The following is a 16,170-nucleotide window of genomic DNA, read 5'->3' on the forward strand; positions in this document are numbered from 1 at the left end:
AGCCCTGCAAGGCTCACACCGCGCTTCTGGTTGGGCTAGGTAAGGAGAAAGGCTTGGTAAAATTATTAGTGGGTTCCCTGAATTTGGGTTCCCTGGAAGAGCTGCGTCGGGCTGTAGCTGGCAGAGATGCAGTCTGCCCTGAGCTTTGGAGGCGCTTCAGGAGGCTTGCTTTCTTCCCTCTGGGTGCTGTCTTCCTCTGTCGGACTTCTGTGGCTGTTTGACATTAGCCCTGCTGGAGGAATTCAGAGCAGCGTGAAGTGAGCATCCCCCATGTGGAGGAAACCTCCAGGCTACTACTAGGCTGATGACCATCTTCCTCCTAACTGGGCCCAACCCGCCAGGTGCACACCTGGGAAGGAGCTGTGTGGGTTCTTGGTTGTGGTTGCGGCAGTTTTTCCTGGCACTTCCGATATGACCTCACGTTCAGTGGGGCCAGGTTTCACACTCCTTAGCCATCTTACTTCCTTATGAAAAACAAAAACACCCAAGGCGATGTGTGCTGTGGCTGACCTGTATTGGGAAGAAGCGGACAGAGCAAAGGTTCCATCTACTGTCCTTTTTTTGTTTCTTTTAAAAGATTATTTATTTAGGGCCCTCCCTGGTGGCACAGCGGGTTAAAGCACAGCACTTAGAAGCTAAAGCCACTTCCGCATGAGTTCAATCCCTGCCCCGGTGGTGACCCACATGGCAGGCAGACCTCTCCTGACCCACACACCCGCTGCTCCCTTCAGCAGTGTACTATGTCAGTTGGCCTGTTCTGCTCCCCACTCTGTCTCTGGTGAATCCTCTCACTGCCCCTGCACCTTTTTTTTTTTTTTTAAAGATGTATTTATCTATTTATGCATACAGAACTGGGGTACAAGCCACAGGCCAGAGGTGAGAGTGAGAAGCAGAACAGGCAGATGTACTAAAACACACTGCTGAGGGGAGCAGCGGGTGGATCAGGAGAGGTCTGCCATGCCATGTGGGTCAGCTTCCTGGCCAGGAACAACTCCCTCTTGATTTAATGTCATTCTGTATGTGCTGACCCCAAAATAGAACTCAGGCATTTTCACCTGATTCCCCAGACAGTATTAAGGTAGTATTGTGCTTAAAATTTGCTGAAGATTTGGGAATTAAGTTTGGGTTATATTAACACATAGATCACAAGTTGAGAGACTCAGGTCTTACTGCCTTAATTCTCCTGAGCAAGCTTATCTGACTCCCTATAGACCTATAACCAGATTAGATCATTCTCTGAAGTCCTTCCCTTTGCTCTGTCTCCATGCTCAGCTGCTTCCTTGATAGCTCCATTCTGGTATTGTTAGAAGGGTCATCACACTTAGTATATTTTTGGTGAGCTTGAAACAGTAGAAAGTTATTGCTGGTGAGGCTTTTGCTGCTGTATGACCTTGCAACTGTGGGAACAATTGACTGAGCTTAATAAGTTGTGACAAGAGGGCAATTCCTTTTGAATTTGTTCCGTCATTCCTTGGCCTCTCTGGGCTCTCTTCTTCCATATCTTTTTATGACATTTCCCCAAAATGTATTTTTTCTGTCAAGATACTCTGTGAACACATAGAGGGATGATAAATGTTGTGTAGGTTTCTTGCTGTCTTTCTTAGAAGTGAAAACAACTCAGTTACCGATAATGATCAAGCCAACTCTGGTATGGTACTTTTTTCTTAAGCTGCAGGTAAGTTGCATGCTGGGGCATATTGGCATAGTGAGCCCATTAAAATTTCTGTATTTCAGAACATTCCAACTTTTTCCTCTGTTTTTGTCATTTAGTTGTGTGGTAATCAGGACATATTTCAAGTGCATCATAGGTACCTTTTAAGAGGTTTAACTAGATTCTTTTTGCTAGAGGCGACTCCAGCAAAGACACTCTAGTACAGGAGTATTTATTCCACAGACACTCATTTTTCTTTTAAATAACTTTTTTAAAGATTTATTTATGCATACAGACTGAGGTACAGCACAGAGGTATGGGGGCCCTGAGAGGATTCACCTGAGACAGAGTAGGGAGCAGAACAGGCAGATTGACAAAGTACACTGCTGAGGGGAGCAGCGGGCGGGTCAGGAGAGGTCTGCCGTGTGGTCACCTTGGAGGCGGGGATTGAACTCACACTGAAGTGGCTGCTGCCAGCTGGCAGTGCTGCGTGTGTCCTAACCTGTTGCACAGCCAGGGAGGGCCCAGACACTCATTTTTTAATCAATAAGATACACAGTTAAGGATTACCTAAAGACATACTTAAAAGATTTCCAAAGCAATATTGTTTATTCTGGTGAAGGCTTAGCTGTGAAAACTTGAATGTCCAGTATAGGGGATTGAATAAGTAAGTTGTGATATATTTGCACAGTAAAATGGTATGATCTGCTTTTTTTGTTGAATTAAACCCACATACTTATAGTTTCCATTTTAATAATTAGAAAAAGCACATAGAAGTTGTTACTTTGACCTTCTTTCTTTGAGGTCAACAATAGCCATGACTGCACTTTGCATGGTGAAAGGAGTCAATCTGTCAAAAATCTCAAATTCCATTTTAAAGAGCTTGGACTTACCTAATATTTCTGAGTAAGAGAATGATACAATATTATCTACCAAGAAAGTTATCTTGGTAAATGCAGCGGGGTGAAAAAAAAAATCATAGCTGGCATCCACAAAAAAGAGAGGTTTATGATGTACTAAAAAAAAAAAAATAGTGATGGAAGGGGGATGGTGAAGCATTGATGGTTTATACAAGAAGAGACAATAGAAAAGGAGACTGTTATACTCACCTAAATAAAACTGGAAGTTTTGAATGAGAAAGAGTAGGTAGGGAGGAAAGTAAAGAGAAAGAATGAGGGGCTAGACCTTGGCTCTGCGGTTAGAAACCTGTGAGGCATCTGTACTTAATCCAAATTGCAATAGGAAGTCACCTAAGAGTCTAAGCAGAATGGGGCTGATCTAAGTCAAATAGAAATTTAAAAGATCTTTTAGAATTTTTGTGGCTTATCTGAAAACTTCCCTAACAGCATCTCTGCATCCACTTACAAATTATTTCCTAAGGATAAATTCCTGGAAATAGGGTTGTTGTACTAAAGATAATACACATTTTTAAGGCATAAGAAATATATTGAAATAATTTAGTCCTTTATTAAATTATTGGCTATGGACCATAACAGGTTTTTGTTTTAGTATAGTGTGTTGGTGGTCTCTGAGACACTTCCCCCTCCCCTTTTCTGTTTTAAAACTATTTTTTTTCCCATAAGAAGAAATTTATGAAAAATAGAAAATAAGCTTTGTCTGAGAACTGGGACTGTGTAATATAAATTCTTATCTTTCTTAAGGGAATATCAGTAGAGACTGTGAATGCATTATGTATACCCACAGGAAAACCTTTAAAAAGGTGAACATGGATTGTGCTATTTATGCCTCAGCAGTCATGCTAGGAACGTAGGAACCTGTGTGAATTAGGAACTAAGTTTGACTGCAGATGACTCAAACCTGAAAAACAACCAAATGAATGACTTTATTACCATAAACTGAGACCAGAGCTGGTATATTTCAGAAGGTCATTGTAATGCCAGCGAGGCACAGGACAGGTTCTCGATCTATTGGGGAGACAGGTAAAGGAGGAATCCTGGAGCTCTCAGTGGATGTTTCAGGCTTTTAATGATCTTTCTACACCATTTGTAGTGAGGCAACCAGGTGCAGGCAGGGCACACAGGGGACTCTGAGAGTGGGGGTGGAGGGTTAGGACACTGGCAGGCCTCCCACCCCCCAGCAAATCTTTACTCTCTCTGGCAATCTCTCGTCATGGTCTTGTAACTCCAATGCACATGATCCTCTATGTGCTGCTGCCCTCATGGCCTCAGCCTCCAGGCTCAGCTGTGCCCACTTACTCATGCCCACACTGAACTCCAGGTGCCCACCATCAGGCATGCGCAGTCCAAGCTCACACTCCCAAATGCCTACCACTTAGTGATAGCCATGAGGCCAACAGCACAGAAGCCTGACCTTTGCTTACCCTGCAGTTACCAAAGGTTGGGCTCCAGTCTTTCCATATAGGAGGTGCTTGCTGCTCACAGGACCTCATGGCGGTTCAGGGCCATTGTCAGGCCCAAGCAGGAGTGAAGAAAGAAAGGTAAAGGGCGAAACGCATCTACTCTCTGGGTATGAGCTGGGTATGTTCTTAAAAGCCTCAAGAAAAAAAAATCTGCTTTTATATCATTTACTAAAACAGGGATATCTAATTTGCAAAGGAAGCTAGGAAATGTGGTCAGTGTAATTAGACTGTGTTAACTGGGAAGATGAGGAGAACAATGTGGGTAGACAATTGGAAGTTTCTGCTATCTGCCCAAAGATGAGGACTTTGCTTACAAGTATGGATGAGCAATGTAAACATTGCTGCATGTGATAAAGGCATTTTTATTGGTCACCTATTGCTGTGTAACAATTTACTCCAAATGTCAGATTTAAAAGCAACACACATCTTACAGATTCTGTGGGGCAGAAATCCAGGTGTGTTTTAGCTGGCCTTCGGAATTAGGGTGTCTCACAGGATGAGTGGAGCCAGAACTGCGTCCCTGCAGAAGCTCAGTTGAGAGAGGGTCTGTGTCCAAGCTTATCCATGTGGTTGCTCTCCAGATTCCATTTCTTACAAGCTTGGAATAAAGGCCACAATTTTTTGTTGGTGGTTGACTAGAGGCCTCCTCCTCAATTTTTTGTCATGTGATCTTTTTCAGTCACAGCATGGCAGCTGGTTTTCATTAACCTGAGCAAGTGTGAGAGCCAGAAAAATGGCAAGATGGAACCTCAGTCTTTTTATGACTTAATCTCACAAATGCTATCCTGTACCTTTGGCTGTATTTTGTGCATGAGAAGCAAATTGTTAGATGTAGCTTAGACTCAAGGGAATGAAGTCACCCAAGAGCACAAATACTAGGAAACAGGGATCATTGGGGTCATCAGGTATGAACACTGCAGTGCACCCACGGAGATTACCCACAGTCCACCACCGAAGTCCACCACCGAAGTCCACTGTGTATTTTTCAATGTCAGAATTTGGGAGATGTATGTCAGTCCTTATTAGCTGCTATACAAATGAATACTTCTGTATTTTCATCCTTCTGTATCTCCACTTCTGTTAATTATTTAGTTAGTTATTTTTACATTTTCATCCTGTTAATACTTATATTCTAAGTGTTTTAGTGTTTCATCACAAGTTGAGCCAATGCAATGTGAGAAAATTGACTCCAGACTCTGGAGTGATGGACATTTATGTTCTGCTGGCCTGAATGTGTCACCTGTAGTAACTTAGCAAGCAGGTCCCTGTACTCAGTGAACCAGAGGCTCTTGAGGATGTAACTGAAAAGAGTACTATTGTCAGAGCCTCCATTTGGTAAGGTACTATGAGGAAAAAAGCAGAGGAAAGTCTTCCCTTTTGAGAAGACAGCCCAAAGATGTAGGATCTTTAAGGACTCAAAAGGCAACTGTAAGCAATGAAAGCTGGGATTTAGAAGGCTTCAATTAACACAGACCTAGTGAGTCTTCTCAGGTGTACAGTGACTGAGCCTCATGGCAAAGGTCCAGTCAACACTGCTGTTTTCCCACTAAAGCTGTTATGTTCATGGTCAGGTGGCATTAAATTAAGAGAGATCTGTGAGCAAGAATGAGAGAAAACAAAGCAGGCATGAGAACTGTAGGAAAGAATTTGGGTGTTGTCACACATAGTAATGACTGGCAACAAGTATTTTGGGAACCTCCTAGCATTTTGATGAACTCCTATTGCCAAACAAACCAACCAAAAAATCCTTGAAGCAGAAATTCACACACACAATAGTCTGAGATCTAAAATAAGTGTTTTTCCTTCAGGAGAGTTGTAGTCCTCAGGAAGGGCATATTCACTCTCTCCAGATGTCACTGAGGAGAATAAGGAAGAACCTCCCAGAAATCACTATAGAGGCAGTGGAGGAAAACAGACAAGGATCTCCTTTAGAGAGAATCCCTAAACTCTATGGGATGTTCCCACTTCCAGGAAATAGACCCTTCATTGGCTTAGTTTGTGGGATTCCTTCTTGTGGAAAGGGAGATTTTGCTGTAGTTTTCTTATCTGTGCATACCAGTGCACTCTGTGTATGTATAGTGGAAGGGGCAGGGCACTGTCTTTTTGGTCAAAAGCGACTATGTAGGCCATGTCTGGAACTGATGAAGAAAACTGAACATTGCCTATTTGTAGTTGAGCCCTTGAATAAGACTATCCTCAGTGAATGCTGTGAGCGGATGAAGCTTTGAGTCATCTTCTTTGGGGAGAGGATAGGGAATTCTAAACTGTTTGTTCCTAGTTATCGAGGTAGAATACATTTCCTAGTTTACTTGGATGTAGTTACTGCCAAATAACTAGTCTGGCTAATCAAATGGCTGCAGAAATCCTAAGTGCCAATGCTTCTGAAATTTTAATGTGCATATACATGGCCTGGAGCTCTTGTTAAAATTTAAGTTCTAACTCGGTAGGTGTAGGTAGGGTCTGAGATGTCTTACAAGTTTTCAGGTTATCCTAGCGCTTCTGTCTCTGGACCACAATTTAAGTAATAAGGTTGCATGCCATCCCCAGACCTGGCTGGTAAGAATATTCCACATCACTTCCACTTTTCACTTTAACTATGAACTTCAAAAATACATGCTGAAGACAGCTTCTCACAGGCTGGAAGGATTCTGGATCTTTAAATTCCGGCTTGGAGAAAATCCATTTGTAAAAGCTATCTGACCACAAGCATGCACGTTGCACTTTATTTTACCTTTTTTCCTGTAGGATATTTTCACTAATTATAGAATTCATGTTAACAGTTCTTTTCTTTCAGCCCTTAAAAATATTGTGTGACTTGGCTTTAGCCTTCATGGTTTCAGATAAGAAATCCACTGTCATTCAAATTTTCATTCAGCTTTAGGTATAGTTTTAGGCATACCAGTTTCTCTCTGGTTGTTTTCAACATTTTTTTCTTTCTGTTAGATTTTAGAAGTTTGTCTCCTAAAAACAGTTGGCTTTGTTTGAAGTTCTCTTAGCTTCTTGTAAGTTTATGTGGTTTTTACCTTCACATTTGATCAATAAATTCACTGCAAATGGAATTCTAATTTCTAAATTGTTTTTCCCCTATTACAACTTCAAATGTATGGATGTAGTTTCTTTTTTTTCTTTTCTTTTCTTATTTGATATATATTTTACATCATTTTTCCTTTTTGTGCAATGTCTGCTATCTCCTCTCAGTCGTAATCCCTGTAGAGTTCCCGCCACCAATTCACCCCTGCACTATCCCTTGTGCTGATCCTTCCTATATTTTGATTCCTCTCACCCAACCCCCACAGAATGTCTCTGATTTATAATGTCTCTGATTTATAGTTGCGTGTTAATTTTTGTTTTTTAGTTTATTATAATTTTTTTCCTGATCCCTTATTTTGTTCCCCTACATTCCTCTGATAAATGAAACCATCTGATATTTTTATATTTCTTTCAGGCTTATTTCACTGAGCATCATCTCTTCCAGCTCCTTCGACACTGCTATGAATTGCATGATCTCATCTTTCTTGGTTTGTTTTTTTTTTTATTGCTGAGTAATATTTCATTGTGTATATATACCACATCTTCTTGATCTAGTCATCTATTTTTGGGCATTTGGGTTGTTTCCATAGCCTACCATTATAAACAATGCTGCAGTAAACATAGGGATTCAGGTTTCTGTGGTGTATTGTTCCCAGAAGGGCCTGCTTGATCATCTGTATTTTTCTTTCTTCCCATTATTAGCCTTTCCATTGTAAAGCCTTCAGCTTTGCTCTATTTATAGTGCCCCTGTGCCATTGAAGCTGGTGGGCATGAGTTCTGATTTCTCTTGCTAAAGAAAGTGCCTATGTGACCAGAGGGTATAAGAGGTGAATAGGATGCACTTTGGCCCTCTGGCTTTGGGTATTCTGTGCATGAGTTGGAGGTTCTTAATCCAGGAGAGTGTGTGCCAGTATCTGTGATCACAGAGGGGAGATTACTGTCCTCTCTGTTGTGACTGTGATGCATTAACTCCTTTGGTGCCATTCTAGAGTGCATCCTTTTCCAGCAAGAAATTGTAAATCTGTGAGCACTGTCATTTTGAGTTCCATGTCTCTTTAGCAGGAGACCACTAATGTAGGTTGAACAACTCAACTCTCCTAGTTTTATCACTGAAAGGACCTCATCCCAGAAAACCCTCACTCCTAGGCAACCTGGGAGGATTGGCCATCCTATTATTTGTGCAATATATCTCTCTTTTCTTCCTCCCTCCACCCTAAAAAATTCCATGAATGTGTATTATCACAATTGCTGTATATTAATGGTGTTTAAGCAGATCAAAGAAAAGAAACTGTATTCCAAGTTTAGATCAAGGAAATGTGGAAAGAAGGAAATAGCTACAAGAGATAGGATGATGAAAAAATCAAGGATTTACTTGAGGAGGGAAATTGGAGCTGAAGTGAGTAAGAAAAACATAAAATCTGAGATTCCCAGAAGAATAATGCTGGATTTCCTATTGTCTTTTGGCTGTGAATTGTAACCCAATTTTATGTGAATGTTAGAGGTTGAGATTATTTGAGCAGCTAGAGGAGATAAGAACACAGAAGGTTATGGTTGGAGGCAGAGATGATTAAAAATACAAAGGTGCTTCCTCACCCCCCTAGTTCCCCCTAGGCACAGAAGTTGTATTACTCTCCTGGCAAAAAAAAAAAAAAAGGGCAAGGAGAAGGAAAAATGCTGTCCTGGGGGATCCCTCAGGCATTGTGGCCTGGGTTGTTTATTTTTGGAAGAGGTTAGAAGGACTCATCATGTGGGGTTGTTCTTCTCTTACTGTCATTCACAAGGACATGCAATTTCTAAACATATATGAAATATACAAAAGGGGAAAGATTCATTTTTCTAAGAAGGTTTAGGTGTTGTTTTACCTAAAGGCAAGCAAACAAAGAAAACAATAAATTGACTCTTCTGGGTTGTTTCTGGGCCTAAGTTTATCCTTTTACTTTAGAGATATAACCTGGTGGGAGTAATATTCTTCTTATTTGTGATTTGAAAATCCAATAAACAGGGCTGTCCGTAATGGAAAAATAATACTACAGCTATTCAATTAACAGGAGATTCTTTAATTCCAATCTTCTATAAATTAAGATATAATTAATACATAAAACATTATTAGTTTCAGGTGTGTAGCATAATTTGATGTATGCATGTTTTGTTAAATATCACCACCATAAGACAAGTCTGTTGCCATACATAGTCACACTTTTTTTTTGGTGCTGCGAACTTTCAAGAGTTTCTCTCTTCCTTTCAAATATGCAATATAGCATTACTAACTATAGTTGCCACAATGCATATTACATCCCCAGAACTTAATCATAACTGATCTGGTCTTTTTTTAAATCATCTACAAATCTCAGTAAGTTTTGACTAAAAGAATGTTTTCCAAAAGTAAATTGCAGAAATATAAAAGAAGCCATCAAATAAAGCAGCCATTCATACAAAAACATTACCACTAAGGATAGCAAACAAGAGGTTTTGCATTTCTAAGAATGATCGCTACTTAAAATATGTCATGAAGTATATCGTGAGTGAGAGCTTTCAATCCACTTTCTAAAATATGATTTTTTTTTGATAAAAAGAAACACAACTAGGCACATACCCTGTATTCTTTCTTGGCAATTCCTTAGATCAATCTGAACAATATAATCGGATTGCCAGAAGGCAAAGATAGACTTCTCAGAGCATATCTCAGTAACAGAAAACATGAGTACACTATTAGATGTTTTAGTGACTGACAAAATATGAACTGAATTTATAGAGTCACAGATGACAGTTATATAACTAATATTTAAATGACTGTACTCAAGTGTCTTATTTAAATATGACACTCAAGTGTCATATTTAAAAGTAGAAAAGACAGAAAATATAAAATATTGCCTGTATTTTCAGCATCCTAAGATAATCACTGTTAACATTTTTGTGTCTACAGTCAGGGGATGTTATTACAGTTTTGTCTGATAGACCAGTAATGAGAAATACACTCATACAAATGAAAAGGATTGTACTAAGCATTTTATTTGGCCTTCCATCTTATAAAGTAAGAACATTTTCTCATGCTGGTTAATATTCTTTTATAACATAAATATAATGGCTTACTTACTTAAAATTAGATATGTACAACATAACTTATTTAATGGGAAACCTATTACAAAATATTTAGATCTCTTCAGCTTTTGTTTTTTGCAATATTTGCAACTGATCATTTCTTGGAATTTTTTTTTCTTTACTTGGATTTTAATCTACAACTTTTATTATATCCTTAAATCTAACATAAAAGGATTTTGTTAAAAGGGAAAACACATTTTGGAAACTTTCATCACACTTGACATTTTGCCCCATGACATAGTCCAGTGGCTATGAACAACAGGGTTTGGTTCACCACATTCATAAATGTGGCTGTCCTATGTCAACCATTTCTAGTTAGGTGAAAATTGGTAGCTCACTGTCTTCTTAATTTCTTTTACTATTGATTATAAGGAAAGTTAATGTTTTTATAATTGTAAGAGTCATTTGTGTTTTCCTGCATCTCTAAATTATCTTCTTTGCCCTTCTTGGATAAATATTTGACCTAACTTTAACTCTTAATTTAAGGCTCCCACAAACTTTTTTTTTTATCCTTATTGATAGGAAATGGTAACCTGAGGCCCCACAGCACAAGCCACAAGGGAGAATGGCTCTTTCCTCCTTGTGGTCATCACCAACTGAAACAGAGCAATGGGAGTCTATAGCCTTACAAGAACAGTGTCAGACATAGGACAGGTCACTGTGGATTTTCACTCATGAACACATTGCAAGCCCATTCAGGCTGTGGGAACAACATGAGATTTATGTAATAAACAGGGAAACAAAGAGTTTCTAAGGCCATAGATGGCTAGCTCTATCACCCCAGATAGTGTCCATAGTGTCTAGAAGTCCCAAACAAAAGACTGTTCACTCAGGATGGTGGTATCCCATCAATGAGGACCTGAAACTCCTGGCATACCAGGCAGCACTGAGCCACGATGCAGCTCAAGGTGACAGCTGGAGTAGTTCACAAGTGGAGTCACTGAGATAACACCACAGTCTGAAGCATGGGCTGGATAGCACCAGAAGCTGGAATAGATAGCAACAGAGGCTAGAGCATCAAGAGGCTGTACCAGATGAGCAGAAGTGATGGACAGCTCTCAGAGGTAACCCACACATGGAATGCTGGTTGCCCATCAACAGTGCTGAAAAGCACTGGCCAATAGTGTCAGTCACCACCAGTTACTAGGAGGCAGTTTCAAGAAACACCAATGTTACATCACACAGCAAGACACCACTGTCACCACCACTAGAGACTCAGAGGCTTCAGACTCAAGCTCCAGCTGGTGCCTGGGGGGTTGGGGGTGGAGGGGCAGCCCTGCTTGTAGGCAGCATGCTCAAAATGGCTGGCTGGCACTCACAATTGCCAGCTGCCACTTTAGAAGTGGAATAGACCAGCCACTGGAGCAGCAGAATAGGAAACTGCCTTTTCCGGCTGTGTCCTCTACATAGTCGGCAGTGGGAAAGAGCTGATACTGCTCTATTGTGCTGTGGGGCTCCAGGGCTCTGGTTTCAATAGGACCTTTATCTGTTTTATATATCAGCCCTTTGTCAGATGTGTTATGTGAAGAGATTTCTGCCCATTCGGTGTCTTTTCATTTTACTGATCTTCTCTTTCATTATGCATAAACTTCGATTTGGTGTAATCCTGTTTGTTTTACTTTTGCTTCTCTTGCCATTAGAAATGAATCCCCAAAGGTGTTTTACTTAAGTCAGTGTCAAATTTTACCTATTTTTTTCTGTATTCTGTGGTTTTAAATCTCATATCTATGCTTTTAATCTATTTTGATATTTATATAAGATGTGAGACAGTGACTTAGTTTCACTCTTGTTTGTGTCTGTACAGATTTCCCAGCACCATTTGTTGAAGAAACTCTCCTTACTCCAGTGTATACTGTGGCTACTTTGTTGAGATGAATTGTCCACAGTAATGTGGGTTTATTTTGGGGCTCTCTGTGCTATTCCATTTGTCTATATATCTGTTTTTGTTTTAGTGCAGTTTTAAAAATTACTGTAACAATATATAGTTTGAAGTATATGAGTGTAAAACTGCAATTCTTTTTCCTTTTTTTGGTCAGAATTATTTGATTATTCATAGTCTTTCATGGTTCCACATCAGTTCAGGATTGTGTGTTCTATTTCTTTGAAGGTTGCCCCTGGGACCTTGATAGGGCTTGCACTAAATCTATTTATTGCTTTGGGTAGGATGGCCATTTTGATAATGATAATTCTTCTAATCCATGAGCAGGGAATATCTTTCCACTTACTTGTGACTTCTATTTCTTTAAATAATGTCTTACAGTTTGCATTGTATAGGTCTGTTACCTCCTTTGTTAAGTTTATTCCAAGGTATTTCATTTATTTTGTTGTATATAGAAATGTGACTGGTTATTACAGATTGATTTTGTGCCCTGCCATTTTACTGAGTTGATTTATTGTTTCAGTTGGAGTTTTTTAGGCTTTCCATGAATATTATCTGTCATCTGCGAATAATAAGTTTTACTTCTTTCCTAGTATATTTTGTACCAGATATTAAAGGAAGTTTTTTGTTCATTTCACTGATCCAATTTTTTAGTTTCACAAGTATTTTCTGTTTTTTATTGTGTCAATCCCAGTAGGTTATTAATGATAGTATAAGCTAGAAAAACCTTAGGCACTCACTCAGGTCATATTATTTGTTGTGTTAACTCACAGACATTTCTCTCTACCTGGGCCAATATGGCTGAACTTGCCTCTGTGGTTCTTTTGATTATGACACGAAATAGAACAAAAACCATCAGCTTGTGGAAATTGCATGAGGGTCACAAAGTGAGGTCATGAGCAAGAGTTAGAAAGACTGAGCGGAGAGACTAGATTTGGGCTCTGCCTTATTAAAGTTGAGGATGGTAGAGTTGAGGTCTCAGGTATTTTCTTTATTAATTCTTTATTGGGTGATTGAAAACATAAGAGTAAAAATTAGAGTATGAAAAGGGATAAGTGAGGTTATTCAATTGACCAGTTGTCCGCATTACCCAAGGTTTTCTGAAACAAAGAACTTTATGGATGTGGAAAGTCTAATTCCTTACTTGGTTGTTTTATAGGAGCTGGCAATTTTTATTGAAGATAAATGCCTTTTGTAATAGATGTCTTTTCAGTCATAAATATAATAACAGACATTCTCACTACAATCAAAATTTTAATGTCAGACACACTAACTATATCTATTTCTTATTTTAACCTTTTTCCTAATTTGAATTTAATTTGTTCTTTTTCTAATAATCTTGGACCACAAATTTTGGACTTTTATTCCTTTTAAAATATATAACATTTAAATCTATCAGTTACCTTTTAAACACTTCAGAGGGACCACCTAACTGCATCCCACAAAATTTTGGCATATTATTTTCAAAATTGTTCCATTATAAATACTATGCACTTTCCCTTTTTATTTCTTATTTAATCTATTAGTTAATTATTTGTGTATTTTGCTTCCAAATATCAAAGGGTTTTACAAATAGCTTATCTTTCAACCATGAGTATTAATTTAATATCCTATCATCAGAAAATATAGTCTTTGTGATTATGAGCTTTTAAATTTACTAAAACTTGTTTTACAGCTCAGGACATTTATATTGTGGACATTTTATGTGCACGTGAACATTTTTTGACAGTGTTAGTAATGTTCTGTAATTATCAATTAGAGCAACTTAGTTGATTTTGTTGAGGAAGGTCTCTCTATATTTAATGATTTACTACTTACCTATCAATTACTAAAGGGAAAGTGTTGAAGTCTCCAACTATAATCATAAATTGGTCTATTTCTTTTTCCAAATTCAACCATATTTTACTTTATATATTTTGAATGCTTGTATTACATCACTATACTTAGTATTGCTATAGTTTCTTAATAAATTGACATTATGAAATGTGTCTTGTTATCTCTAGTAGCATTAATTACCTTGCATTATAATTTTTCTTATAAAATGGGAAGTTTACTTTTTCTATTATTAGTGTTTCATGGCTTATCTGCTTTTTCATTCTCTTAAACTAATATGCTTATAAATTTTTTTATTGCTGTGAAAAATCCAAATAACATTAAATTTAGTATTAAACTACTTTTAAGTGTATAGCTCAGTAAAGTATATTAACAATGTATAAAAGGTCTCTAGGACCATTTTCATCTTAAGTATTTATATTTAAAGTGCATTTTTTTTGTTACCACCATGTAGTTGGTGGTCTTGCCCTTTTTACTCAATCTCTTATTTTTATTTGGAGTATTTAAACCATTTACATTTAATGTAATCATCAGTATTGTTGGTTTAATCGTATAACACCTTTCTACTTATGTTTCATTTTTTTATTGACTTTATTTTTATTCACTTTTCCTGTGTTGTTTCTGGTTATTTTTTTACCTATTTTTATCTCATTTACTGGTATATGAAACATATTATTTAACTTTTAGTGGTTATTCTAGGGCGTTATATTATGCATCTTAATTTACCACAGACAACTTTTAAATAATATTATGCCATGTAACATATAAGAATCATATAATAGTATAGTCTCATTTCCGCTCTCCTTTTGTGCTATAATTGACACATTACTTTTAAATATGTGATAAATACTCCAACACATTGAAATTAATTTTGCTATAAATAGAAATAACTTATTTAAAGTTAGAATATAAAATACGTTAACCCCAGAATCTCTGTATCCTTTGTGTCGATCATGTTTTTTTTTTTTTTTCCCAGAAATCTGGAGTATATAAAGAATATATCAAGTATTCATCAAACACTTTCTTCCTTTTCCAGTTTTCTAATAGTTTTAAGCAACAGGAAAAGTCTAGTACATTGTAATTGGGAGTGAAATTCTTTTAGGTTGATTTAAAAAAAAACAGCTTTATTGAAATTTAAATCACTAATTTATCCTTTAAAATAAAAAAAAATATTGATTTCTTTCAATGTATTCATGAATATATACAATTATTACTGCAATTTTAAAACTTGTGCATCACCTCAACAAGAAAGCCTATGTTATTTAAGTACTGATTCTGTACTACTGAATCTTCCAGGGATTCCTAAGCAATTACTAATGTAACTTTTATCTGTAGATTTGCTCATTAATTTCCTGTGAATAGAATTTTATGTCACCTTTGATGATGTTTTTCATTTAGCATGTTTTCAATGTTATGAATGTATCAGTATTTCATTCATTGTATCAGTATTTCATTCATTTTAATAATTGAGTAGTATTCCATTGTATGGATGTACCATATTTTGTTTATCTAACTGTGGTTAACTTTTTGAAAATAGCAATTAGGTTTTATTCCAATGTTTGCTGCTGCAACACCCTTCAAACAAGTATTTTATTTTGGTTTATTTCCTCAGAGGAATCATTTGGTAGAACAGAAACAATAAAAACCTTTAGGAATTCCTAGTCTTTGTTTCTAAAATATCACTAAGTGGAATAGGTATGAAAAGGGAGACTTTGCCTTAGAGTAGAGGAGGAATTTGAAAAGCAGCTCTTTTTTCTCTCAGAGTACACAGTGACGATGACATGTTCCAGAAGAAGAGTAATAGTGCAAGGGATAATAGAGTATGGGTAAGATAGTGTGATTTATAAGAAATACACACACACATACATATGTATGTTTTATGTATATATAATATATTTTTGTGTCTGTGTCATTCAGATTATCAAAATATTTTCTCATGTATATTTTGCCTTTTTTTTATAACAGTTTATTTTTACATCATTTTGTAAACTTTTTTTTCCATCTCAATTGTAATCCCCACAGGTTTTCCATCACCAAGTCACCTGTGTGCCATCACCATAATCCCGTGCACTTCCCTCCCCACCCTTCCGTTTTTTATCCCATTCCCCACTCCACCCCACAAAATGTCTCTGGTATATGGCTGTTCATTATTCTTGTTATTTTCTTGCCTGGTCCATTATACTCCTGCTATGAGTGAAGCCATCCGGTATTTTTCTTTCTCTTTTTGCTTTATCTCACTAAGCATGATTTTTTCCAGCTCCATCCAAGTTGCTGCAAAAGACATGTGTTTCTCTTTTT

General features: G+C 37.5%; 1 protein-coding gene across 1 annotated transcript in view; it reads right to left on the bottom strand.

Annotated features, from left to right (window-relative positions):
• Positions 1 to 65: 65 nt before the first annotated feature.
• LOC101624014 (phospholipid-transporting ATPase IB-like) overlaps positions 66 to 16,170 on the bottom strand; it is a 120,051-nt gene continuing 103,946 nt past the window's right edge. The window contains exons 36-37 of the mRNA XM_004680321.1: positions 350 to 510; positions 66 to 229 (exon numbers count right to left, since the gene is read on the bottom strand). Coding sequence (XP_004680378.1) covers positions 66 to 229; positions 350 to 510 — 325 coding nt within the window. The remainder of the gene's footprint in view (positions 230 to 349; positions 511 to 16,170) is intronic.

Source organism: Condylura cristata, unplaced genomic scaffold, assembly GCF_000260355.1.
Source record: "Condylura cristata isolate star-nosed mole 26May11 unplaced genomic scaffold, ConCri1.0 scaffold00010, whole genome shotgun sequence".
In the NCBI taxonomy this organism is placed as follows: domain Eukaryota; kingdom Metazoa; phylum Chordata; class Mammalia; order Eulipotyphla; family Talpidae; genus Condylura; species Condylura cristata.